Source organism: Plectropomus leopardus, chromosome 2 (assembly GCF_008729295.1).
Source record: "Plectropomus leopardus isolate mb chromosome 2, YSFRI_Pleo_2.0, whole genome shotgun sequence".
Classification (NCBI taxonomy): domain Eukaryota; kingdom Metazoa; phylum Chordata; class Actinopteri; order Perciformes; family Serranidae; genus Plectropomus; species Plectropomus leopardus.
The window spans coordinates 12,857,760-12,885,442 of NC_056464.1; the positions used below are offsets into that span (position 1 = coordinate 12,857,760).

Below are 27,683 nucleotides of genomic sequence, written 5' to 3' on the forward strand. Positions count from 1 at the left end.
AAGTGTGCAACATGAAGAGGTGCCTTTTAATGTGCGCATGAAATGCTGCTGGGTGGTGTCAGCTAATAATGCGGCCAGACAGAGCCGGTTGCAGTGTTATAATATCCCGTTGGATGGGCGGACGGCCTGTATAATGGGGAGGTGGATAGATCCCACAAACCCTGGACCCTGATGCGGAAGTCTGGTGTTTGCTTCCCATGAATGTGATTTGTGTTTTTGGACCCTTACCCATGTCCCTCCTTTCCCTAAACCTAACCATTCGTGACTTTGTCACCTAAACCTAACCATCTGTGCCAGCATGTGTGTATGTTGGCAGTCTGGCATTGATTGCTATATGCTTTTGTTGTGTAAACACAACCATGCCATGTCATCCTACCATGTCCATTTGTTGACATCATAGTAGCGACATCCTGGAAAATAAACTACAGATGTAGAAGGACACCTAACTTGTGAAAATGTAGACAAAGAAGAAGTCCACGACGAAAGCTGCGACATGTGACAAGCTGGGACGAGAACGTGTTGCCCAGATCTAAGCTGCTTCACATCTACTTCATATTTTTTTGACAACCATTTTAAGGCACGGACTCATCTGCATCTCGCTGACCATCAGGATGATGCAAACCTTCTGCATGCTAGTAGACCCTTTTTACAGCAAATATTATGACTTGTTAAAAGAAGGAAAAGTGTGGGTGTAAATGTTAACATTAACACTTGCTCCATTCCATTAAGTATTCCAGCAAGCTTTGTCAGTGACTTAGTGTACAAAGTACCAAACCCTAGAAACGACTCACCTAAATGCAATCTAGATATATATAATGTTACTAATTCCACTGTCCTTTTTTCTGCTTTGGCAAGTCAAAATGTCTGCAGTGAAAAGGGTTTATGGGAGGCCCCATAACACTCACGCCAGTGTTAACAATCCTGTCTCAGTGGGAGTCAGCAGTTTAATGGCACTGACATTGTAGATTTTCTTTCAAACAGTACTTGTTCCTACATTAGCCTGTAGACTTAGTATCTTCTATGTTCCTGTTTTGAGCATCGCTGTAACCTCCACTGTGAGACTGTGTTTCTTGCCATAAGTTAGATGAGAAGACTGATACCAATCTCATGGTTGTCACTGTAATAGATGGCAGAAGCAGCCAGCTATATATAGTCTATTTTCAGTATTGTTTATTTACTCTTTTTTGTGCTTATTTTAACATAGGCCAATTTTGGGCAATGTCTTGTTAAATTGCTCTTTATCTTGGCCCCATGTTTCTAAAAGAAAACAAACCAATTTGTTGAGGATTTAAAGAGTTAATTAGGGGAACATTTGAACATTCACTCATGCTGTTAACTATAGTTTTCAGTCTTATATAACTGCAACTCAACCTATGCCTTTGGCTTGCAACCAATTATAAGTGGTAAAAACATCACCATAATCCCCCAATAATGGGTCAAAGTCCACTGTACAAAAAGTAGTTGTACATCTGATAAAATAAAAGTCCTTATTTAAAAAAAAATCCTGCATATTTAGATAAACTAAAGATGTAAAAACAACCTAAACAACGGTAGCAGTGTTCAAAGCTGACATAGTTACTGAAGAGAGTTAACAAGATATATAGTTATATATGTAACAAGATATATAATTCAAATATAGTGCAGTAATTTAACTTAAACTGACACAAACATGTCTGTGAGATCCCTCCGCCTAATTGACTCTCACAGTGTGAGCCGCTGCACCTGTCACCACGCCGCTTCTCCCTCCGCCTCCGCTGGCCGCATCATCTCCTCCCGCAGAGCCGAGCGGAGCAGCAGCAGCAGCAGCAGCGTCTCTCCCCTCCAGCCCTCAGCTTTATGTCTGTAAGGGTTGCTCAGCACCGGCGGGGATATTTTACCGATGCTCTTCACCTAATGTGACACTTTTTATACAACTGCTTGAAACACCGGCTGAAGCAATGGGAGCCTTTGGGGTGATAATAGGGATTTTACAGTACGCGGGACTTTATATTCAACTTAACGCAGCTCTCAACGGCGGACGCGGCGAAGTGGATAATCACATCTCCGGGAATGGTAAGTTGTCTTATGCCTGTGTTTGTTGGTGGTAGAAGGAAGAAGCTCTATAATAATAATAATGCAATATTCACTCTTGAGGAGTGACTGTGTGATTTTTTATAGGCCTATCCCTTTTAAAGTTTAGTCTTGTTGATATAAAGATATACAATATTTCTTACTGTTGTCTGTGATATATGCCCACCCAAAAGTGGTACAATATAGTACAAGTCTGTGAAGCTTTTGTTTATTTTTTTTTTAATGGAAGAAAATACGACTTATTTAAGAACTTATCAAGAGATGGGCACAAGCCACTTTCGTACCCCACGTTTAAATTAGTTTCAACACCACAATTTTTTATTTATTTTTTGGACAAAATTAGGTACAACGCCTTAAAAAGCTTTTTAAATCTGTATGAACCTGTATCCAAGAGGCTGGTTAAGCATATAATTCAAACAGCTGCTGACCAAAATGTCTTCACGATTGTCTGTGTTTAGTTATTTATGCAGAAAATCCTCCATGTAAAAATAACAGCTTAAAATCTATGAGAAATGTTAAGATAACTACAACCTAAATTTCTGTGCAAAATAAACAGATTCCCATTGAAATAGTGACAAAATATCAGGAAATAAAAGACAAGCTTGGGCTATGATAACCTTGCTAAATTATATGCGTTATGGATCATGACTTTTATCATGGGATCAGAGCGGAAATTAAAAATAGCTGAAGGTTGATGAGCTGAGGCTGTACCTTCTGTAAAGAATAAGTTGCTAGTTACACTGCTTTCTTGTCTGTGCACTCATCCTGGAAAATGTGCAGCAAAAGTGAGTCATTTTCCAGTCCTACATTACAAAAAGGCCCAGCTGCATCAACTGTACTCATAAGATCACACCTGAACAGCTCCATTTATGCATCTAAAGAAATTTACTCTCACCTGAGCCATATTAGAGATTTGAACTTCCAAACATCCCTTCACAAACACTATTCTCTGACCCGAAGCTCCCAGAATCCTAATAATCCTAATAACCTAATAAGGAAAACAATAAATGCTTTTCATTCATGGTTCGCAGCAGCGGCAGACGGTAGAGAGCAGGACGCAGGAAACCTGAGGAAAGAGCGAGGGGGGATGACATGCAGCATAATAAGCTCCTGTCAAAAGCAGATTGTGAATATTGCGATTTCATGGTATGTGCCTCAGACAGTGAGGCTACAGGCATAAAAATACTATCTTCTATTACCACTATCTTACCTCTGGGTGCTGTATATGAAATAATACATCATAGTATGTATGTAAAAGTGTGTTCAGCACTAAAAACAAGTTCAAGTCAGTTGTTTGAGGGGAGACATGCACCATAAACCAACACCAGATCAGCAGTCCAAATGGCCACGGTGTTATCAGATTAATTAAATGTACAGCACAGGTTTGGTTGAATGTTTTAAGCTAATGGACATGGAAACTTTTGAGAAAATACAAGTCAAGGTGAACCACAAAAAACAACAACAACAAAAAAAAAGCCAAGGGTATGTGCCTTCAGTGTTCTTGAGACAAATTACATCTCCTGAAGGCACCCAAAGGAGAGAGGGGATATATGCTGCACTATGTGCTTTTTATGGAGTTGGGTGAAGGCCCGCGATGCCCTGTTGCTGTACTGTAGCACCTTCACCATATTTTATATTCACAGCTCGATGCCTCTTGTTGGAACAAAATTCACAGCGTTAGGTTATTATTGTTAAACTCCTCTGGGGTTTGAACCACATACTGCCTGTGCACTTGACTTCTAGTAACTCTGATTTCTTTGGTGATTATGCACTTTGTTAGGCAATACATTAGTAATATTACTTTTCCAGAAAGAACCAATGTAATGAATTATTAATAACATGTCAGTAATAAATATTACAGTAATCCCCCAAAAAATAACTCTTTACAAACTTGCTTTTGTTGTTGCCTCCCTACTGCTTTAAAATCCTTCAATCAGTCACATCCCTGGATTCATTTTCATTATCGTCATGCTGTGCATGCACATCACCAAACAGCAAGCTAGCTTAGAGGATGACAAGTTTTGAAATGCTGGACAGATTCCCGTTACTTTTAATTTTGTTGGAAGAAAAGATGACAAGACCACTGTTGTTCCATGTAGTAAGTCTAAGACTGTTTCCAAAAAAACCCCTCAATCTCTAACCAACAGCCCAACAATGTGAAGCTCCAGTGTGAAGCTACATGGAAAAACAACTGTGGACAGCAGGCTAGACGCAACAAAGAACTGATGAAGCTTATGGTGGGATTTGTTGTGGATGAAATGTGGCCTATCTCCATGATCGATTCTGATCCAGGGGCATCTTTTATCCTGAGTCTCAGCTGAGTTGGGCTACCACACTGGTTTGGGCCAGTGCTATGCCAGGTCATCTATGATAACGTCCTAGTGATGTCAGTATCGACAGCTGGAATCGAACCAGTTTATTTGACCAGATTCTGTGGTGTCATTCATCCCAAGTCGGGAATAGCGGACGCAAAAAGATTTATTCCTTTCGGCATGCCTAGTTTGGGCAGATGCTGGGCCAGGTCATTTTGGCTTCCTGAGCAGTTTTATGGTGGAGATATCTCTCTGTAACTGAAATGCAATATGAATTGTGTAACAAATTACTGTTGGCAGGGAGTAAAAATATTACTTTTCAAAAGCATAACAAGTAATGAGTATTAAATTTAATTTTTTGACTGACAAGCCCAATACTATCTATCCATCATGTGAAATTGCCTTTTATTATTTTGATCAGTCAGTGTCATTCACTGCTGATTAAACTCGAAATAGCTTGAAAACCTGCTGTAAGATAGTTTTATCTTTTAATTAAGGCAAGGAGGAACATATATAAATAATAATGAGCACTATCTGGATAAAAATGTATGTGAGGATTTAGATCTAATTAAACAAAAGTAAAGCCTGCTTCAAACTTCTAATTAATGTCTAATTATGTTTCTTAGACTTTCTTGACACCACTTATACAGTGTAAATGTCACTGCAAATCTCTTTCTGAGTATAAATTTTCAACACATAGTAGGTGTTTTGTTTTAATTTGTTTTGTTTGCTTATATTTAGACAACTTTATTATTAATGCTTTCATTTTCAGTCAGTACTATTGTTTTTAGTGTAGAACACCTTTTCTGTTACTTTTCTCAGTGTCAGCTCTTTTAAAAATAATAGACATTTTCACCTACCAGCAATCTTACCTTTCTCCAGAAGCTCCAAACATAGATTTACTGCTGTCTAATTAAATTGTGTGATAACCACTTCATCACAGTGTCTCACCAGTTGTCCCTCGAGCCCTCTCTGCTTAGCAAGTTAGCTTTAGCTCGATCGCGATAAACGAATGCAGCATACAGCCGTTCCAGATAGATTGACTGTCTTGGACAGGTTAGAAAATCAATTAGTAGCATTTCTCCCAAAGGGAGTTAATTAAAATTGGCTATAATCATTGTGTTCCTTCTCCCACTCCATGTCTCAGACTGGCTTTAAAGACGAAAATGCCTGAGGGTGTTGAGTCTTAACAAAAATGAAAACCCCTGTGGAAAAACAGCTGTTCAGGTTTTTAAAACCTAATCCAAAAAACCCAAAAATAAAAGCCGTCTATTTTCACTTTTGAACAACTGCAGCTCCAGCACCAGAAAATGAGTTGTGGTATCCTTTGTGGTTAAGTAATCCTCAGGAGATTTTTTTTTTCTTTCAATCGCACTCTTTGATAAATTGCCCAGGCAGAGGGGTAGCTGAGCCGTCATGTAGAGCAGAGAGGCTGGATGCACTGTTCTAGAGAGTGCTTGTTAGATCCAGCCCTGACTCATTTGTTTCAGATAAGTGCGTCTGGCTGGGGCTCAGTCAGCCCCTGCACCCCAGTTTCCACTTCAGTTAAAGTGTAGATTGAGTCACCTGTGACACAAAATCATATGTTTTGTGTGAAGCCAAACAACCAGGTTACGTGGATCAGTGCCTTCACCTCATTGTGGCCCACATGTGTCAGAGTATGACTCACCTGCCGTACAGGCTGAGACTTGGCAGTAAAAAGGAAGAGTGAGCATTGTTTACATGAGGGTCATGTCGACACCGTATAACACAAAGTGATGATGATGCCACACCTGGTTTCCTCATCAATTCTGAACCCTTCATATCCAATGTGAGACAGTGTTAGTGCTCTTTGGCAGCGTTCATCCTGTTATCCATCGTAAGCGTACCACTTTCACAGTGTGGGGGCGTGTACCAATTCATTAGGCTTCCAAAGTGTCTGGGATTCTCTGCCAGTCCTCTGCTTGGTGTCCTTTTAATGAGGATGGCCAGCCCCGGCAGTTTGCATTGGCTTTCAATTTAATGGAGCTCTGGCTGTGCGAGGGGGGCCAACAGATTGTACAGTCATGCTGTCACAGCGGAGGCTGCTGGCGGAGGCTCGGTAGGAGAAAGCAGGAGAGTGAAAGGATGGTTGAAACAATGCTTACCTCGAGAGGATACCAGAGGCAGAAGTAAATTTTAACATGCCGCTTGAAGGGTCAACTGCTTCCTCTGGTGGCACAATAATCCTTGGTGTGATATAATTATTTATGGTATGACCCATGTTTTAAAAAAGTATGTCTGCTTCACTGAACTTTCTGTGGAATCAATGATAACATTTAATTTTCCATGTAGCTTTGCTATATAAAAACAAAAGCAACCAACCAGTCTGGGGAAGCAGCAAATTTGTAGAAATACTTACAGAAAGTAATGCACCTCAATTTGTACATAACCCAGGTAATCATGAGCCAATAATTTGTACATAGCCTATGTAATCAGGAAGGCTGCAATCACATGACCAATGCTCTGAGGGGAGTAAAGATGGAAGAAGAATTTAAGACCAAAAATCTGTGTAAGGACGCAGGTTGGGGTGGTGGATGGGTCAAACAAATGCAGGACTTTTCCTCAGTGGACCATGTTTGGAACCGTGTGAAACCAAGTGAACCTAGAATTAATTTATGACACATTTTTGCCAAATTTCTTTTCCCAGACCTAACAAAAGTAACTTAACTTGCTTTAACCTCACCTTTGAAACTTTATGCTAAGTACATAATGTCTTTCGTGTGGCACTAATTTGTTGGATATCATACAAACATACCTTGTGAATTTACACAGTTGTTCCTTATTCTTTCAAAATGAATTGACATGAACAGTCTTAAAATAGAACATTGTGCTTCTCTTGGATACTATCTGAAGACTAACTAATTATGAAGTCAAGCCTTTGGTCACATTATAGCACACTGTCTATACATGGTCCAGCCATATATTAGGTTTTGACTTACTCTTGTTCAGATATGGAGGGGACGTGACCTCAATCCCCTGCGGTGATTATGCACTTACTAATAACGGCAGGATCAGCTCTTGAATTTATTCTGAAGCACTGGAGAGAAGTTAGCAGTGAGCCTGGAAAATTTAGTTTTGTGTGGACCTTTATCACCTCTAGCTGAGATGGCCAGCTCTGCTCAGTGAAATGAGCAGTGTTAATAAATGACTGACACAGAGGTCCTTTAATTGAGAGGATGGATAATACTGTACAGGACATTTCTGATGAGGTCCTGGTTGAATAAACTCACTTAGACCCATTTAAAGAAATATATGTTAAAGGGACAATTCACCTCAAAATCAAAAATTGCATATTTTTCCTCTTGCCTGTAGTCCTATTTTTCAGTCGAGATTGATTGGTGTGATCATTGGAGCCATCAGTTGTAGAGATGTCTGCCTTCTCTTGAATATAAAGAAGCTAAGTGGCATTCGACTTGTGGTGCTCAAAGTGGCAAAAATATACATTACAAAAACTCAACAGCAATGTCTCTTTCCAGAAATCATGACACAACTGTTTTCTCTCTCTAACAAACCTAACCGCTTCACATCGCAGAAGGAAGCGTACATCTACTGCTGGCTCACTTGAGCTAGCTAACATAACAGCTCAGCCAAGGATAGCTGGCGCTACTGTTTACATCTTTCCCATGAGCCTCTTGTCAGTGAGTAGATGCATGCTTCCCTCTGCACTGTGATAAATTTTGCATGTGTAGTTGAGAAGAAAAAAAAATTTCCTACATGAAACTGCTCACAACAAGGCTTGCAGATTATCTTCAGTAACTGGGCCATGATGTCTGGAGAGAGACATTACTGTTGAATTTTCTCTTTTTTGGGGGGGGCGCCTTGAGCACCACAAGCCGAGTGCCATCTAGTTCCACAATATTTGAGAGACATCAGACATCTCTACAGCCATATCTCAAACATTGGGCAACTCACACCAAAACAATCTTGATGGATACACAGCACAACAGATCAGAGGAAACACACGTTTTTCTGTTTTTGGGTGACCTGTCCCTTTGAGGTTACATTTTAAAACATTCCTTAAACCACAGTGACACTGCTTCACCTTTCATTTAACTTTATCTCACATTCAAACAACACATAATTTCTAGCAGAGTGCTCTAAGCACTTGGTACTCAACTGTCGTGTCTCATGAAAACATACACACCATCACTTAAAGGTTCTTCAGGGCAACATATTCAAACACAACATAATGTTGCCTTTCATCCCCAGAGAGTCCAGATGGAGTACAATGTGCATTCTAGAAAATGGCTCCGGTATGTGTTTTCAACAACACATGCTACTTTGTGTTACCACACACTGGGAGGAAATTCAGAAATAGCCTCTGAGTCTTGTGTCCCAAGGGCCATAAAAAATTCACTCTGGAGTACCGGCAGCAACAGGCAGACAGCTGCTTGCTTGATTACCGCCTCCATTCTTATTTCATTATTTTACCTTCCACCTTGAATGGAGGCTGAAGGTCTCGCAGCAAGCAATTATTTCCCCAAGGAGACTCCTGTCTGTTTGCCCTGCCGCTGATTCTGAACCAAATACAGCATTATTGACTTTCTGGCAAATTCCAAGGGTGCCTATGTTTATCTGTGTTATTATGTTTTTCCACATTTTGTAAAAGTCTGTCACTTGTACAAGCAACTGCTATACAGAAATCTGTTGGCACACTAAGTCAGGGTGTATTCAAAACTGCAGGTTTATACCAATTTTTGGCTGCAAGTAGTAAATAAATAAGAATACATAAACTTAATAAAACTGACTTAATCCGGCAGTAAACTAATATCTTTTTAATGATACTGAGTGAAAACTATAGTCTCTAAACCAATATAACTGGCTGTAACCCCTGAAGGTTTTTCCCATTATCTCTAACTAGACATAACTTCATTCTCTAGTTGGTTATCTGCATGCAAGCTTTTTAAGATCAAGATGGATATATGCAGCAGGTCTCTTTATTACAGGAGCTCCTTGTTGTTTCATCCACCATTCCCTTGGGGCTCCCCTGATTATTAAAGCCATTCATCAAGTTAGTGAAAACCCTCTTCCGAAGGAATTCTGTTCACAGGCTATTTACATTCACCTTGGTGGAAAGTTACGATGTTAAGCTGGATTTTTATGTCTTGGTATTTACTGTGTCTGATTTCTTCTCAATGAATCATTCCTTCTCTTCAGTGCCCTGCAGATGCGACTCAAATGGAAGCATTGAGTTAATGACCCTGATTTTACTAGCTGTCCCCTTAAGGTGGCAACTTTTCAGGTGAAAAATGTTTGCACTTAACCTAGAAAAGGATTTTTCGACAATTCTTTCGGCTGCCAGGGCTTCATCCCAAATGCCTCTATTTGTCTCATTCTTATAATACTTTTACACGACTGTGAGATGTGCGCCGACAGTCTCATATTCCCTCATTTCAGACATGGTGATATAAACATGTTACATTGCTTGCATTTTCTCCTTTAAAAGCAGAAAAATATTTACCACAATGCTCTGTCTTTGCTAGAGGAGCATTTGATGAAACACTATAGATTTCAAATACTGGAATGTTGTTGTTAGAACACTGCCCATTTTTATTGTCTGTCCTATTTGTTTTTTCTTTTTGTTTTGTTTTTTGTTTTGGGGTTTTTTGCCTCTGCAAACAAGTACATTTTAATGGTAGAATCAATTCTGACCATGCTCTTTTTCAGTGTCTTTGGTGCCTTGGTATTTGACAAGTTACCATTACTGTATGGCAATTTTAAGTCTGCAAACCGATTGACAGAGCATTTTACAACACCTGCAGCTCTTTATAAATGTTACAGGTTTATTTGGTTGAATTTAGGTTTTGACGTGGAGTGATCAAAATTCAGTGTCAGGACGTCTATTGCCAACGTCAATTTGACGTAAAATATTGAAAAAATGGCACTGATGTTTGTTGGTTTTAAGTTGTGTTGTCAGGTAACCAAAATCCAATGTCTTCCAAACATCTCATGTCACCATCATCTTGACGTTATATAACAACATTTAGTTGTATGGCATGGATAACAAAACCCAATGTCTGCAAAACATCATAATGTTAATGTCCACACAACTTAAAATTTAATGTCATTAGACATTTAAAGTACAGTCAGCTCGATTTTCAATCCAACCAAAATTTAATGTCTGATAAGAGGCCATCACCTTTCTGACATCATATTAACGTCTGGTGCCAGAGGCGTTATTTCTCCATACCATAGAGTTTAATTGTTGTCCAAAACTGTTAAAAGCACTTAAGTGAGCCACAGTATTCTAGTACAATGACCACAAGTATGGTAATTTAAGTCACTCCTACAAATACTGTTCTGGTGCTGTATATACACTAAATGTGTGTAAATCCACAGCGTAAGTAGTTCCAAATAAATGCTCTATTTACTCTGGTTTGTGTAAAGTTTGCTAAAAACTACAGGGCCCAGCTGAATTAGGTTTTTTCATCTTACTTAAAGAATGGAACTACATAATCAATTAAAATTAATGTCTTAAGTAGGAACAACTGGACTTAAAAGTGTTGAGAGATGGACTAACACACTGTTGGTTTTGCCGTTTTCATGAGACATTTTCAAAGTAAGAAAAAAAGGATAACATAAGCCATATCCTTTAATGGTATGGCAAAGAAAAACAGAAGCATGCACAGTTGGTAACAAGCTTACCCTGCAAGCTTGTCTCTCTGGCTCTCTCACTCACAGACGAGCACACACACATGGACCAGCAAAGATACGGGTGTCACACTTGCTTCTCGTCCATGTTAATAAGCCCTCTGTAATTTAGTCATCCCCAAACAGCTCAAGCTCCCTCCAAAGCAGAGAGGGAGATGGAGAGAGAGAGAGAGAGAGAGAGAGAGAGAGAGAGAGAGAGAGAGAGAGAGAGAGGATCGATGGATTGACCTCACACTGGCACTCAGGCTGGATTTATCCCTCTCATTTTGCCTTGGACCTGAAGTGAGAAAATATTTAAGAGTGGTCTCTTTTGGGCTGGAGCAGTGTACACGCATTTGTTTATATATTTATGTCCTCCACCGTGTTGCTTTCTTTCATTATTTTTTCCCCTTTTCATTTTTAATGAGTCTTTGGTGAATAGCGAGCAGCTGCCTCTGTGTTCTTGTGGCCTCGCTTCTATCATTGCTCTCTGAGCAATATAGTTAAAAATGCCAAGGAGGACCATTTTAAAAATGCATGTACTGTACTTGCATCTTGAAACAAGGGTCCCCTGCCTCTACTAGAAGGCGGTTTTGACAAGACCGCCTTTATGAGAATCTATACTTAGAAAAGGCCAAGCCAAGCAAAGTCTTTCTGTGCCAGCTATATAAGCAATATAAATGAGACAACCCAGTGTGCTTGAGATTTCCCTGGAAGTCAATATTCACATCAGAAGTGTGTGTTTTCACTCTTTTCACAGCCAGCTTGGGGCCGTGAAAAGTTACTATTGGCTTCAGCTTTTGTGTTGATATAGCATTCCACCAAGGTTGTAGGATTGATTTCCTGACGCTACCGTGATTAAAGTCAGGAAACAGTTGGCTGTCTGCAGAGCAGGCTTGTCAGGCCTAACGTCGGCACAGCACTCACCGGGAGACGGTCTGGTTGTCAACAAGCCATGTTTCACAAGCAGGTAGAAGAGGGCACCTGCATAGCAAACTGAAGCCAATTTGACAACTGTCAGATCGATAAAGCCAAGAGAAGGTGGTTTGGGCACAGCATGATATGGTATTGCTAATGATTTAGGATGTATACAGAGACCTCTAGGAGTGTATCTGTCATAACTGTCATTGTGCATTTGAATTATTGTCCTCCAATCAAAGGATAAAGCTGAACTGTGATCAACAAAATAATCTTTGTTATTGTCACAGTCGGTCTTTTCCTCCTTTCTTGCCACAGTCCCTATTCCCCTACTTTCCATTTTCCATCCATCCAGTGTCCGAAATTAAGTTTTTCACCCACTGGCCAAGATGTCTGGTAGATAAAAAAAAAATCCACTGGCCATGCAGTTTTTTTACTGGCCAAAACAATAAATTGCCTTCTTTTCTCCACATATACATGTGTTTCAATACATTTCATTGAGATAATAATGTATTATGATGAATGCAAACTTAACAAGAAGCCAGAGCAACATCAGAATCTATATAGCTAGCTTATACAGTTATACTGCTCATCTCCTCATCCTTAACGTGTGAATAAGAAAGGTAAGCAGTGATGCAGTTTATTTGTGTAAGGCTTTTATTGTGATAGGTAAGAACAGAAAAAAGTGGAGCTAATGCTCTGTCACTGACTATGTGGGAGGCAATAAAGAGTTTGCTGTCTTATTGCAAACTATGGGGCCTGCTTGTTTTTATTTCCCGATCTCCGTATGTATGCGTGCAACACTAGTTAGCAGCAGCAGACCGGCAACAATTCAAAGTTTAGTGGATCAACTGATGTCCCGTACAGTAAATGGTGCAACAGAACTATTATCCAAGATTACCCCTATTTTCACCTGACAGCCTCACCTATCTACTAACCTGTTCCCACATTATAAGCCCTACAGTTACCTGACCTTCCCTGTCTACCCTATCATGTGTTCCTTCCTCTCCTCATTAGTCCTGCATGTCACGGTCCTAATCAGTTTCCAGAGGCCCTCACACTTTTTGTTTAAGACGATCTAATGTATAGCTTTAAGTTGTAGCAACCTTTCTTTGTTTTCACATGTCAAAATTTATTAGCATGTGGTTTTCTAGGTTTGGGGTTTTTAGTGTTACTTTGTTGCATTTATTCAGTTAGTCATGTTTCCTAATTTATTTTGTAGGTTTACTCTTTATGTGTCATGTCTGGTTTTACTTCCTGCCTCTGTGATTGTCTGCCCACTTTGATTAGTTTCACCTGTCCCTCACTCTTTCTGCAGTCTTCTCACCTGTTCTCACTTCAGCAGTTAGTGTTTTCCTACTTAAACCTGCCCAGTTCTTTTGTTCTTTGTCAGTTTGTTGTCATTTTTGGTTCAAGCCTTCTATCTGCTCTCCAAGACTGTGACACTGCAGTACATATACCAGCCCCTGATCTCCAGTCAGTTGCCACATTGCACTATAAAGGGGAGTGAATTTAAATAGCAGATGAAGGAGGACTAAAATGCAGACAGTTGAGGCTCATTTCAGTGATTAATAAACAAAAGAAGAGCTACAGAAGCTTAAAGTAGAAAGTCCAGAAGTTTTATTTAGTCCGTGGGATAGCAGGAATGGAGCAGGGGAAAGTACAGGCAGCATCTGAGTCTGTTTCAGGTTTAAGTGCAGATGGCTTGAAAACATATTGAGGCACATGGCAACTTGGAAGCTGAAAAAACTGCAGACTGATGGGAAGCATGGGAACAGGTGTGTAGATTGGTGCTTCAGTCATATGGTGAGGAAAGGAAGGAACGTTGTCTTGTGGGTGAAAAGAAAGACGGCCCATAGAGAACAGGGGATGTTACTGGAGAGGAGGGACAGAGAGAGACACTGTTTCACACCTGTGTGTGACATTTCTGATTCTGACTCATTACATCACTTTGTTATTTTGAATTAATTGTCCATAATGTGACACTTTAAAAGCTACCACTTTGTGTTGTGTTTTAGGTGATGAATATCACAAGTGATTTTTCAGATTCATTTTTAGCTCATGAAGTACAGGCTATAGTTTGCAAACACTTTTACACTACAGTGAGTGACAGGTACTGAGTCTTAGGCACTACAGCTCATGAATATGGAACAGACAGACATGACAGAAGAACATCCTGCTCAGAGGAGGTGTGAGAAGATGGTGGTTATGTGCAAGGGTGAGATGAAATTTAGTGAAATTAGTCACTATAAGATGCACAATTTGAATACAGCTTTAACTTGAGAGTCACATATAACGTTTTTGATAAAGCTGGGTTGTACTGCCTAAGTTTTGTGAGATATTTTCAGGTGAGCTGCTGATGGATTTTGACTCTGTTATGTATAGTAAATATGAAAGTTTCATGAGAGATTAAGGAAAACAACTTCATTGTACTTGCTGTGGGACACTAGAAAGTTTGTTGTTTTTTTTGTCAGAAAATGTGCGCACTTGAGAAAAATATGAACAGACACAACCCCTAAAAGCCTGCAGACCACCCCTAACATGTTGAGCAATGCAGCACACCACAGATGGAGTATTATTTGCAAAGCATACAGTAACATCTCGCAAATTTGGCTTTTGATCCTTCTTTTTTTTTGTGTGTCTTTTTCTGTATCTGCGATTTGCCTTTTGTTCCTGACAGTGGTAATGAGGCCGTTGCCCTTCACTGGAAACAAATCAGTGAACAAAATGAGTTATACGATGAACTCAAAGAGAATAAAAAAACAATAATGTCATCTTCATGATGAAAGAAAGAAAGGAGAAGGCAGAGTTTGTGAAACTGCAGATTTTTTTTAACACTTTCAGCATATAATGTGGGGAGTCAGTCATACATTTTTTCTTTGTTTAATTTTCTGTCCTCCATCTTGTAAAATAGTTCATAACTTTGATCTTTTTTAGAGTTGCTGTAATTTCCTGTGTTTTGCTTGTGTGGATGGGAGACATGACTGTACTGTGTGTGTGTGTGTGTGAGAGAGAGAGAGAGAGAGAGAGAGAGAGAGAGATGCTGCAAAATGATAATTAGAGACACTCTCACTCTGCCTCACATCTATTACTTTCACATATAGGGACACAATGCATTATGGCTTGGATACAAAATGCAACAGAAACACACTACAGCCCCATTATGGTTTATTTGTGACATGCATTTCAAATCAGCACAGCTCCGTTTACACACATGCACTGACTGTATGCTGACTAAAAGCCAGAGGGCACCACACACAGTGAGACACACTCTCACAGGGTAAGTCTCCTAGGATGCTGAACACCTGCCAGAGCCAGTGGGCAAGGCTCCAGGAGATGTAGTGAGCTACTCTGAGAATTGGAAGCATCTCTTTATGCCACACACCAGAGAGCCAACAGACACAGATTGCCCACTCAGCGAGAGAGCCACAGAGAGGAGGAGAAAGTGTGGAGGGGAACTGTATTAAAGGAGGAAGGAAGGTGAGAGTACTGAAGAGGCTCGAGGAGCAGAAGGAACCTCTAATAGGTAGAAAGTTAGAATGAAAGGGCAATAGAAAAGGGAAAGAGAAGAATAGAAACGTAGTGTCAACAACAAGAGGGGAGATTGTTACTAGCTGGAGAGAGAGAGAGAGAGCTAAGAAAGGATTAAACAAGAGAAAGAAAGGGGTGGAAAATTGAGAAAAATGTTGCGTTTGCAGAATTGGGGTCTTATTGGTTGGCTGGGGAAATGGGAAAGTGCAGGAATTACCTTGCAGCAATAAGCCTGTCGGTCTCTATAGCTCTGGACTCCCGAGTGTATTTTTCGGACTTCCCATGCAGCTGTCTCCTTGACTTGACTTTGACTTCAGACATTGTGGTTTCAAATGGCTGTGGAGACTGAGTGAGTGTCATTAGGCTAATTCTTCACCAGTTCTCCTTTACAACCAGAGTATACTTTGATTGTAAGTTGTAGAGAATTACTTGCATTTCTTACATTTGAAAAGGTATCAAGAATTAATTTTTTAATTGAAGAATTAATGTTTTTGTGTCTAAGTGACAAATGGAAACATCAGTTTTTAAAATTGGTCCAGCGTGACCATTGCAGACAGCAGCGATAAAATATTGCAATGTTACCACTCAGGGCATGTTCACAATGTCAATTTACATCCACTTCAAATTACTGTTATAATAAGTGTCTGACAACATTAGGGAAATACAGAGATAGATTGTTTTGTTAAAGAATAAGATAATTTTTGTTTAACCAGATTCAGTCCCGAAGTAGCTTTTGCCAAACCCATCAGACTGTTTAAATAAACAGTAATTTTAGCGTGTAATGCCACCCATATCTGGGTTAATTAAGGGTTTATTTCAAGCGAGCATAGACTGGTTTCAAAAATTGCTGTTTCCATTAGTCACTCACAAAATATAAGGTCCATGTTGAAAAATACCAAACTTGCCCTTTAAGTCTATAAAATTAAGAAGGATAGAAACAGCCAATAATGTGTAAGAATAATGCTTCTATGATATGAACCAAACACGAGTGGCATCGTCTAAGTTGTTGTAAAACTGTAATCAACAAATGTAACCATTGTAACTTAAAGTTTACAATGATTATGGTTTTAACACATTTTCCACTCAAAATTCTTGGTAATTTTTGAAAAAGTGGGCCTTCGCTGATAATTTATTAATCTTTTTTACTGATCAAACAATTAAGTAATAAGATATCATTTCAAAATTACATTACTTTAGTTAATTAAGATGATGTTTTTCTACTTTGTTTCAAAATCATTCTTTGCACGCTCTCTTGTTTTTATTTTATACAGTGTGTGTCCCACAAAGATCTTTTTGTGTGTGGGAACACAGCCTGTTCAAAGTGACAGATGCTGCTGTCTGTGCTGTGCCGCTAGCTGTTGATACTGTATCTTGAGGACCAAGAAAAAAAAAATGTCAGCCCCTGCATCGAATACTAAGAAAACTCAGAAGATTGAAAAGCCACCCTGTGTTGTTTTGCTCATATATTTTATACACAGTGAAGTTCTCTGCTATTCCAGGCTTCGGCTCTGGCACCATATGTTCAAAACACATTATTTCAAGACACTGTGATAAGTTTTGTCATACCCTCTGTGCTCTTCATCATGCAAACCTGAGAGAGGGGGTGCCAGTCTTGAATAATAAGATATAGGAGACGAAAAATGGCAGAAATAATAAAAAATATGCAGATTTTCTTTTTGTTATTCATACAGCACTTCTTAAAGTAGGCTTACTGTGCTTTTTCAAACGAAAGTTAATACTGTTACAGAAAAAAAGAATCACTGACAAGAAACCATGAAGAAAATGTCCTTTTTCAGAAACATGTTTTGAGGCACAAATGCATCAAATACATATTTTACCTCAACTTTGCTCCCTTCAGGATATTTTTTTCAATTTTCGTTCTTTGTCCTATCAGTGTGAAAGAAATTTGTGGCAAGCGATTGATTGAGACATTTATCTTTGCCGTCACTAAGTATTGATTTAGCCTCACAACAAAATTATAAAATTCAAGAAATAATTTGCAGCTTAAAAATTGCAACACACGCTAAGTAGCTATTTCTGAAATAACTGAGCTCCCCTGGCATTTATATACATTTATAGATTAAAAAGTTTATAGTTCTGGTAACATTACAGCTTCATTTCTGAATCCTTTAACTTTAGAATAATCACCAGAGCTTTTCCTCAGATGCTATTTCTGAATCTCTTGGACTTGCTCAGTTCAGATTTGGGTTGCTTTGTTATCCTGAAAGATTTTGCTGCCATCAGGAAAGACATGCATCATCAGATGAAAGTGAATCATTATGCCAGCTGTGATTACAGTCAACAATGGCACTGAAGGAACAGTTAGCGCTACAGGAAATTGTCCCAGAAAATATGTCCCACTGTGCAGCAGAACCACAAGACGTCGGTGCAGGAGCATTTAATGTTTGTGTCTCCTTCTGCTTCACACAGAGCTGCACCAACATCAGAACTCTAGCTCAGAAAAACCTCTATTTGGATGCTTCGGTATCTTGTTATCTAGCTTGTTTTGTCTGTTTTCATATCGGTCTTAGTATGTAGTATAAGTTTGACAGTTTGAAATTAAGAACCAAACAAGAAACCCTAGCAATATGCACTTTTAAAACAGCTATGATTTTAAACATCTAGATAACTGGACTAAAAATTATATATCCTATTTCATCTTAGGCACTATGCCTCCAGTCATCCCTGTCATCCTCTATTTTTGTATATCTAACAAAAAATGAAAAAAGATTAATATATGAAAGCTGTCTTAAGAATTAACCTTTTAGAAATGCAGTGTTTTAAATGAAACTTTTTTAAAATCGTTTTTAAATGTCATAAATACCTTATCTTTAAATGTTAGGTCCACAATTTTTTTTCTCATAACAATCAAATGTTAATGTATGTCAATACTATATATATACAATGCCAAATGTTTATTATATGTGACCAAAGTTTTAAATAATGAGGTAAATGTGTGAGACAAACTGACGTTGGCTTGTGATGAATTTCTGTATATGGTCATCTGCTCCAAATACGCTACTGCAAGTATTAATATAAATTGCAACATGTAGTTATATGCCTGCGATGGTCTGGCGAACTGTCCAGGGTGTACCCCGCCTTCCGCCCGATGACAGCTGGGATTGGCTCCAGCCCCCCCACGACCCTTACGAGGACAAGCGGTTGCAGAAAATGACTGACTGATGACTAGTTATATGTTAACATCAGGAACCAAGATAATCTTGGTTCCTGATGTTAAGATTTTGCTATTTTTAATTTACGCCATATATTTATATTTTAGTCAAACTGCGTTTTCAAAAAAGAAGAATGAATTTTAACACACACAAAAAAAAACTCTTTTCCCCCCTTTAGTTTTCACTTTGATCACAGTTTTGTATTGTTACATAAAATAGCTTCAAGCCATGTGTTTTATACGCTATCGCTTCCGGCCATGTGTTGTATAGCACACCTCATGATCTGCTTGTAGCTGACAGCAACCATAGGGAGAAAGTATGTTCTCTGCACTGATATCTGTCAGCATTTTAATAAAGCCTCGCACTGTGAGATGGTGATGGAACAGGATTGAGGAGGTAGACTGAGTTTGACTGAAATGTATCTTTATCTCACCTGTTATTTTTAATCTTAGGAGAATTTGCATAATAGAGGAGAGCTGGAGAGAAAAGTAAAAGAACGAGTTATTCTCAAGTGGCTAGAATATGCTCTTATTCCATCAAGTCTGTGCATACATAATGGTCCTGCAGGCTGCCATGACAAAACACACATACAGGAATTTAACACCTTACATAATGTGGGAGACATTCCAAGGACTTAAATCTACATATGGGAACATTTTATTTTTGGGCCTAGCCAGCTTGTTTATCCTCCAGCTGAAGAATAAAACATATGCACATGTATTGGATGCTGTTGTAACTTTTGATTGATGACTCAGTAGCTTGTCAAGGAAGTAAATGTGTTTATTTGTAGTCTGTTGGAGCAATACTGGGAGAATATTAATAAAACCCCTGACCTTTGTTGGCAAAAAATGTCGTTGTACATACACTAACTCCATTAACTTGTTTACTATATAACGTAAATGTCGCTGTCACACTGTGCATCCCGCGGAGCCCAAGCAGACTTTAAACTTTGTATGGAAAACAAAGCGATTGAACAGCAAAATCTCATTCGACTGGCATGATTCTGTGTCGGGCACAGCCCTAAATATCTAGGTTTCAAAAAACAGGTGCTCTTTGGGTCTAAGGACAAATATGACCAAAGAAAGAGGGAGAGGTTAGACTTTTTGGTTATGACGGAAGTCAGTGCGTGCGTGTGTATTTAGTTGCTCTGATTTAAAGCTCTTTTCCTCACTTTTCCATCTATCTTTCCCAGCTCTTTCTTCTCAACACAGTTGCCTTTGTTCACTTCTGCCCCTGTCCTTCTTTTCTCTCTTTTCCTCTCCTTCCTTTTCCTCTACATTTCTTGGCCCCTGTACGGCTCCATCCCTCCTGTATGTCTCTGTCTGACAAATGAGGCCGCTGCCAGGCCGCAAGCAGCAGTGCATCAAGGGCACGGCTCCGAGGGCCCAGTCGCTCAAACGACACCAAAGCCCTCTCCACCGTTCCTCTATACTCAGCCTCTCTCCTCATCTCTCCTGTTCATCCCTGGATCAGCTGTGCACAGGAGCCCAGTGAATGTCAATTACAGATACAGTGACTGACTTCTGCTTTTGCTCAGCTGCTCTAAATGTTCTCAGTTTTTTGTTTGGTCTCTTTGAATGGGGATTATACTGTAGATGAGAGGTAGAATTTTACCTGAAGATAGCAAAGACAGATTATTCTCTCATCACACTTCATGTACAATAATGGGCTGAAGTTTTTCTCTTATTTTTACCTGTTTTTTTTAAAATTTATTTATGTTTTATGTGTACCTTTAATGAGTGTTCATAATTTTATTTTTGTATAAAATGTATTTATGTTTATGTTAAGTGTGAAATCAGAGGGTGCTTTTAATGGGTTGCTGATGCGTTTGGGAGATTTTTAGTTGAAGCAGAAAGCCTCAGAATAAATGCTTGGACTAATACATATTCATCACACTGTTTCAATAAAATAGGATGTACAGAAATATTTTTTGTTCTCATCAGAGAATTGCTGTTGACGTTTTTTTACGTGGTGTCAAACAAATGTATCTCAGTTTACAACAACTTCAACTCTGCGGTAATTTGTATTTTTATATTAACAATTAATCAGCTGACAATGTTAAACTCACAGATAATTATTAACCAACTCTGCAATACCTTCAGCACTATGAATCATTTTAGCATCTTTCAACTCAGTGTTTTGGTTTTACGTCCACAGCTTTACTGTTTTGGTTCAGTCTCACAGCTCTAATTGAACCAGATTTCAGTAGTAGCCGGTAACTGTTTTTACCAGAAAAGGCGTGATAAACCCATGCTACACTATCCGCCCAGCACCATGCAGATGAAAGAAAAAGATATCAATAAGCTGGTGAACATAGTGGAGCATGTTGGAGCTGAGGAACAGTGAGTATTCTCATGACGTGGTGGAGACCAAACCAGAGTGAAAAAGAGAGTGAAAAATAAACTTATGATGCACTGTGTCTCTTGACTGACTAGATAAGCAACTGCATGTTAGTACTTTCGGCATATCAACTCAATAAAGTGATGTCAATGCTGTGTTTACCAAAGTGGACAAAAGCATAGTTAATGCAGCTCCATGACATACTAACACTATGCAGCTGCTGCAGCAGCACTCTTATTCCTGTAATATTTCTTAAATATGTTCATATAAAATCATTGCAATCAATGAGACAGAGAGAGGGTATGAGAGATGAATGTGTGAGATGAGGAGGAAGTGAGTATTAGGTGGGTGTGAAAAAAGGCTCAGTGTGGTGTGATGTACATTTAATCAATGCACATCTCCTTGGATGGTTTATGTAAACCATACTTTCATTGTACAGTAAATTAACTATATTATAATAAGATTGGTCAATACTATATACGATTATTGCCTGCACAACATTAAACTGACTATAATGAGATTACACTTTATGCTATATAACTTTAGTGAGGTGTTTGTATTGATTCTACGTGTAGCTGTTGCTTGGAGAAAAGAGCAAAGCAACAAAGTCATTTTTGACTTATGTCTGAGTTAAGCATCTATGTTAAATGTATTATTTTGATTTTATATGAAGTGGTTACGCATAACTTTTTAATCTTAGCTCATTAAATTCTTGGCTGCAGTAGTCAAGTTAAATTTGTAGTGAGAGTGAGAGGTTTATAAAGAAAAACAAAATTTGTCCCTACAGTTACATGTTTAATTCATTTTTACAGTTTTAAGTGCAATGTGTTTATACATAGTGAGCAGAGCAGAAGGTGCATTTGGGTCAGTTGATGTCTCCATTTTGCTTGAGCTTCTATAGACTGGGAGGATTACACAGTGTCCCCCCACACACATACTGCATGCTGAGTCAGATGGTATGTGATGGAAAATGTGGTGTTATGTTGAATTATTGACCATTACTGGGAGCCAACCCAGAGAAAATGATGTTCTCTGTGTAGGTGGTATTACAGTATGTGCGTGGGATTGAAGTGTTATGACACTTCCAAATTAGTATATCGGTACAATGTTCAACACAGGCTGCTGTACCGTTGACAGAGGGATTATATAATGTTCTTGAACCTTGAGTTTGCTATACAGTATCTGGAAAAACGTACAGAACTGTTGCAGATAATTGATTATGCAGGATGGATCTTACCCAAAAATGGCGACCAAGTAATGTGAGCAACTCTTTCATCTTATAATTAGCACTGGTTCGTGAGTCGATGCCTTCTCTCTGAATTTCTCATTGCTATATTTACTTGGCTACCAACACCTTGTACCTGTGTGTCACAGTTTTTCTCTCGCTGAAGTGTGATGCAGCTGAGTTGCCAGTAAAATGTTGTCACTGAGCTCCGTGAGAAATGAAAATCTTGAGGAATTGTTTTTCTGCCATTTTAAGGACGTCTTATGCCCATCATTTTCCATAATCTGTTGTTGGTTTTTTTTGTCTTGCAGCTCTCTTTACAGAGGTGCCACACGACATCACGACGCAGAGCGGTGAGGATGTAGAGATGGCGTGTTCCTTCCGTGGAGCAGGCTCTCCCTCCTACTCCCTGGAGATCCAGTGGTGGTACATCAAGGACCACAGAGACTGGCAAGAGAAACCTGCACAGATCACTAATAATGTAAGATGCAAGGAAAAATAGGTTTTTCATGATATATTTTTAATGTGCTAGCAACTAGCTAGCAATTGAGCAGAGTTAACTAAAATCATTGACTCAACTTTTGAAATTGATTAGTTTTGGCCAAAGGAGTAACTGCTCATAATTGGAATACAAACCTGACCAGTGGTGCAACAAAAAAAGTTTTGGTAGGGGGGTAATTGGATGGGGGTGGCACACCAAAACAAAAAAAAGCCATTTGAATTAATTGAAGAATTTGAGTATGTGGTTAAGACATTGCAAATATGACAATTAAGGAATCACATACTGATATACTTTGGTATCTCATTTTACAGTTATTATTACTAATTATCCCATGTGCATAGACTATTAGCCTACAGCCTACAGCAGTATTTTGGATTCAACAACAATCCTCCAAGACAAAAAAGACAAATATACAGCTTCAATTTGAAAGAGTACATTGAATATAAGTAAGACAGCATGGGAACAAGCCTTCTTAAGTTTAGGGGAGACTCGTGGGTACCCATAGAACCCATCTTCATTCAGATATCTTAAGGTGAGAGTTCATGGGACCCCTTTGAAAATGGCCACGCCAGTTGTTCTCTCTCCCAAATGTAGGCTCACTTTGGAGCATTATTTAGCCCACTTCCCAACAAGCCACGCTGACGTGGTTGGCACCTATCAATGGCCTTAGGTTATTCAGCTTCACAAGATACAGATGTGGTATCTGTATTTCATACTGGCTTAAACAGCGAGTGTTCCACAGCCTCTTGAAATAGTAATGTCGCCCCCCCCTTACTCTCCCTTAGAGGCACAACTGAACTTAGCAGCTTAAATATTGACAATTCAATTGTATGAACAAAAATAGTAATCATTTTTCAAATAGTTGTGTTAAATAATAGTTTCTGATTCATTCATCAGAACATACTCTGGATGGTGTAGATGAAGGGGTGCTTGAGCTTACCTAATAGGACTGCAGAGATATGAATAGATAGTTGGGACCCGTTGTATTAGTGCTGGCCTCTGTAAGACATGCATGACAAAGATACCAAGACATACAGGTGCACATGGACAAAACAAAAACATAAATTATATTTTCATGACTTCATAATTACACAATTTCAGGTTGCATATGTACTTATATACTGTATACACTGAGTAGAGGGGGGAAAAGGGGGAATGTAACAAGCTCGGCATGTATCCTTCATCTGCCAGGCCTTCTGCAAGTGACTAACATATTACATGTTTAATATGTTAATAACCAACTCATTTTTTGTGTGTGTTGTCAGTGTTCTTAAAAAATCAATTTTAGTTTTTATCTTATTAAACAACAGATTGTGTGAAGAAACCCAAACTGAACTTCTTTTCTGTGTCATTAAGAGCCTTGTGGTTAGTGCTTATAAGCAGCCGAGCATAACATAATCTACGATGGAGCTATTTTTGCATGCATGTTTTTTTATTTTTATTTTATTTTATTCAGTAACCCATATTCGTTCTTCAAGGTGAAGCAGAGTTACAAAGTCTGTTTTCTGTTTTTTGCAGTTCACTTTATTCGGCCAGAGGTGCCCAGACTGAACCTAAAGCTCACTGTATATCAGGGAGAGGGAAATGCACTATTAGCCACGGCAGAAACCCTCTGGCATGGAAACGAAGGGATAATTGCTGATTAGCATTTGCCAGCACTAGGGGAACAGGTTGACTCTCTCCCATCATGGGAGAACTCAGGCTCCCCTGTTGTGCCTCTAGACACTATAATTGGCACTGAGAAAGAAATAGATTTTCAAAATCTCTGCCTGCTCCATGCATAATTCATACCTATGCCCAAAAGAATACCTCTGTGCCTCTGCATACACATTCACACACACTCTGCTGCTCAGAGGCTTACGTGCTCAGTGCTGTAGAGTGTGTGCTCATACAAGCTTTTAAACATGTATAAGCATGCCTGCCCACGCACACAAACATACATAAAGCTCAACCACCGCGGAAAATGATAACTACAAAAAAGCTTTGTTCAAAAAAGACTGCTGAAAACATCAATAGTGTTTGTCCACTGCAATGTTTCACTGTTGTAAGTCCATGAAATGAGTCTGTTTTAGCATGAGATGTTTTTAGAAATGTGTTGCCTCGATCAGCCTTCCGTTGCTAATGCATCATCCGTATTTCTGTACAGGTTGTACCCCTGGAGGAAACTTCCAAAGATGCCACCAAAATTAGTGTGAGTTTGATCTTGCATCAGCTGTCAACAACCACAAAGCAAAAACACTATCAAAGAAAGCAAGCAGAATTTTTCATTAAGATGAATATTAAAGACATCCAGGGTTTGGCAAGATATATTTATACTATCCATTCAAGGATATGTGCTTCTTTTACTCTTAATTACAATTAAAGCTCGTGTGGAGAACTTATACATATGAATGAATGTGTATTGTTTACACAGCACTGATAAAGCCATCACATCGCTGAATTTCACAATATAAAGGAGTTGTGGAGTCTGGTGCCTGGGGCAACTTAATATTTCTTGCCTTTAATGTTTTCAGAAACATATTTACTGTACCATTTAGCTGTTTAAGTCCGGACACACCAAACTTATATAGCATATAGCAGCAACAAAGCCGACTGATGCATTGCTTCATGTCGCCTGCGTTTCAGAGAGAAAGTTGCACACAAACACACACTATTCATAAAAGGAAACTGTGTTGATGCTAGTTAGCCAGTTAACACATTAACACGACAATCCAATGTAAAAAAAAAGAAAATCTAGCATATTTACCAGCAGCTCCACAGTCTAACTGGCAGTGAACAAAGACACAAACCATCAGGAAACGTTTCTGCTAAAGAGTGCAATGGCTAAAAACATAATTTTACTTTATATAACAAATGTATGCCAGTCTAACTGCCTCTTGACTTTGAGCCCTACTTTGCTCACCACTGTTTCTGGCCTTGTGTGCTGAGCTAAACTGCCAGTCTGAGTGGTTTCATTCTCAGATGGCCTCCGCTTTCTTCAATGCCAATTCATGCTGATTTGGTGGGGAAAAAAGCTGCTGAGGGCCAATGGTGCAGGACATACCGCAGTAACTAAGGTGACCAAAGGCCCAACATTGATGTTGGGTGTGTCAGGGCCTGAAAATGAGAAAGTTGCTCACAAACTTTCTCATTTTATATCAAAACAGTACACAAAAATACATTTTCTCAAAACATTTCGAAATGTTATTTTAGTGAAAGTAACCATAGCTGCTGTAAGCTCAGAAAAAAAAAAAACTTGAAGAGCACACTCCTGGGGGCCAGAGAGACGCATCAAGCTCGGCTGCAAACACACCTCACAAGCATGCATCGACATTGTTTGTGTAATTACTCTCACTGCCGGAGGGGGGAGACAAATGTTCCACATTCCAGCTTTAAAGGGTTTAGATTAATGTCGAACATGTTTTACTGTATGTTTACATCATCAAGATTCAGTGTTGGGCTAGTTACTTTCAAAATGTAATACATTACATATTACCAGTTACCTTCATTTGTATGTGATGTTACATTACAATATTACTCTCTGTGTAGAGTGATACGTTATACTACTTTTATGTTACTTTTTAAAAAAAAATGTCAAAAGTACAACTAGGCATTGTAAAACAGAAGATGGTCATGTTGTCTAAGCACAGAGTGACAAGTTTATTGCAGTTCATTAACGCACAAATCCAGTAGAGGGCGATATTGCTCAGCCCTGGCAGAAGTGGTGTGGTGAGGGTGAAAAATGAAAAATGAAAACACTTTGTTTTGGGTGATAATAGTTTATGTAGTGTAATTTTATAACCCTAAATCCTGTTTTGTTTGCATGTAGTTACTTTTGTAACACATTACCTCAACAATGACAAGAATATGTCATGTTTGTTCCACATCAGGTGGTAAAAGTGGCTGGCAGCAACATCTCCCACAAGCTCCGTCTCTCCAATGTCAAGCCATCAGACGAGGGCACGTACGAGTGTCGTGTCATTGACTTCAGCGGCACCGTGGCTCAGCGACATCGTGTTCGCGCCTACCTCCACGTGGAGCCTGAAAGAAGTCAGGGGTCAGAAGACGTCAAGCTGCAGGAGCCAGGGCAGCGGTCACACCCCCACCACCAGACTGAGGGCAGGGAGCTGAAGAAGCGATCAACTGGCAGCACCACTGACTGTAATGAGAGCTGTGTGCTTTAGAGTGGGCAGTGTGCCCGTCTGTCTGCATGTTCATGACTTATCTCTAAAGAGGGACTGTCATCAACACACACACACGTCATCACAGAGTCAAGGCGTCAGACCGGACCCTTTGTGTTTGTTCTTTAATATTGCTGTTTGGATGCCAATGCTGTTGAATGCCAATAAAGGGCACGGTTTTACTGACTGTACATACGATTGTGTTCCTTTTGTTGCTTTGTTATTTGTCTCTGTGCTTTTTCCTATTGCATTAAGTTTGTGTTAATGTGACAGTAAGGCTGTAATCACAGAGAGCTTTTGTTATTTTGTCTGAGCAGGACTCATTCAGTGTCCGAGCACCCAGAACTTCTCCTCACAAAGTTACAGTAAAGGGCAGTGGAGAGTCAAAATTATCATGGATATCATTAATAACAAACATATACAAACAGACAGACCAATTCCTTTGCAATGTGCCAGCTCTGCCATCTTTTACCAAAACATGTGCCAGAAGCTGCAGTATTTCAGTGTAAATGCTTTCTAAGGAGTAAAGAATAAATTAAGCTTCTTTTTTACTTTATCTGAGAACGTTTCAATGTGCATTAATGTCATTTATGTACCCTTTGTTTAAACATTCAGTATTTAGCTTTCTAAATCATGACTAGAATGTAAATGTATGCCTTCATCACATCAAGATAATATATCAATTCTTATGTATATTCACACTTGGCACCGTAGACTTTTACTGATATCATTCAAATAAAGTTTTCTCTGTGCTACTTAACCAAATGACTCAAGAAACATAACTACTGTGTTAATTACTCC

The 27,683-nt window shown here is 39.1% G+C and overlaps 1 protein-coding gene across 1 annotated transcript; it reads left to right on the forward strand.

Moving 5' to 3' along the window:
• The first annotated feature begins 1,791 nt into the window (after positions 1-1,791).
• Positions 1,792-26,985, forward strand: vstm2l (V-set and transmembrane domain containing 2 like). The gene is made up of 4 exons (XM_042511310.1): positions 1,792-2,052; positions 22,532-22,701; positions 24,869-24,913; positions 26,592-26,985. The coding sequence occupies exons 1-4, from the start codon at positions 1,938-1,940 to the stop codon at positions 26,883-26,885; spliced, it is 624 nt and encodes a 207-aa protein (XP_042367244.1). The 5' UTR covers positions 1,792-1,937; the 3' UTR covers positions 26,886-26,985.
• The last annotated feature ends 698 nt before the right edge of the window (positions 26,986-27,683 follow it).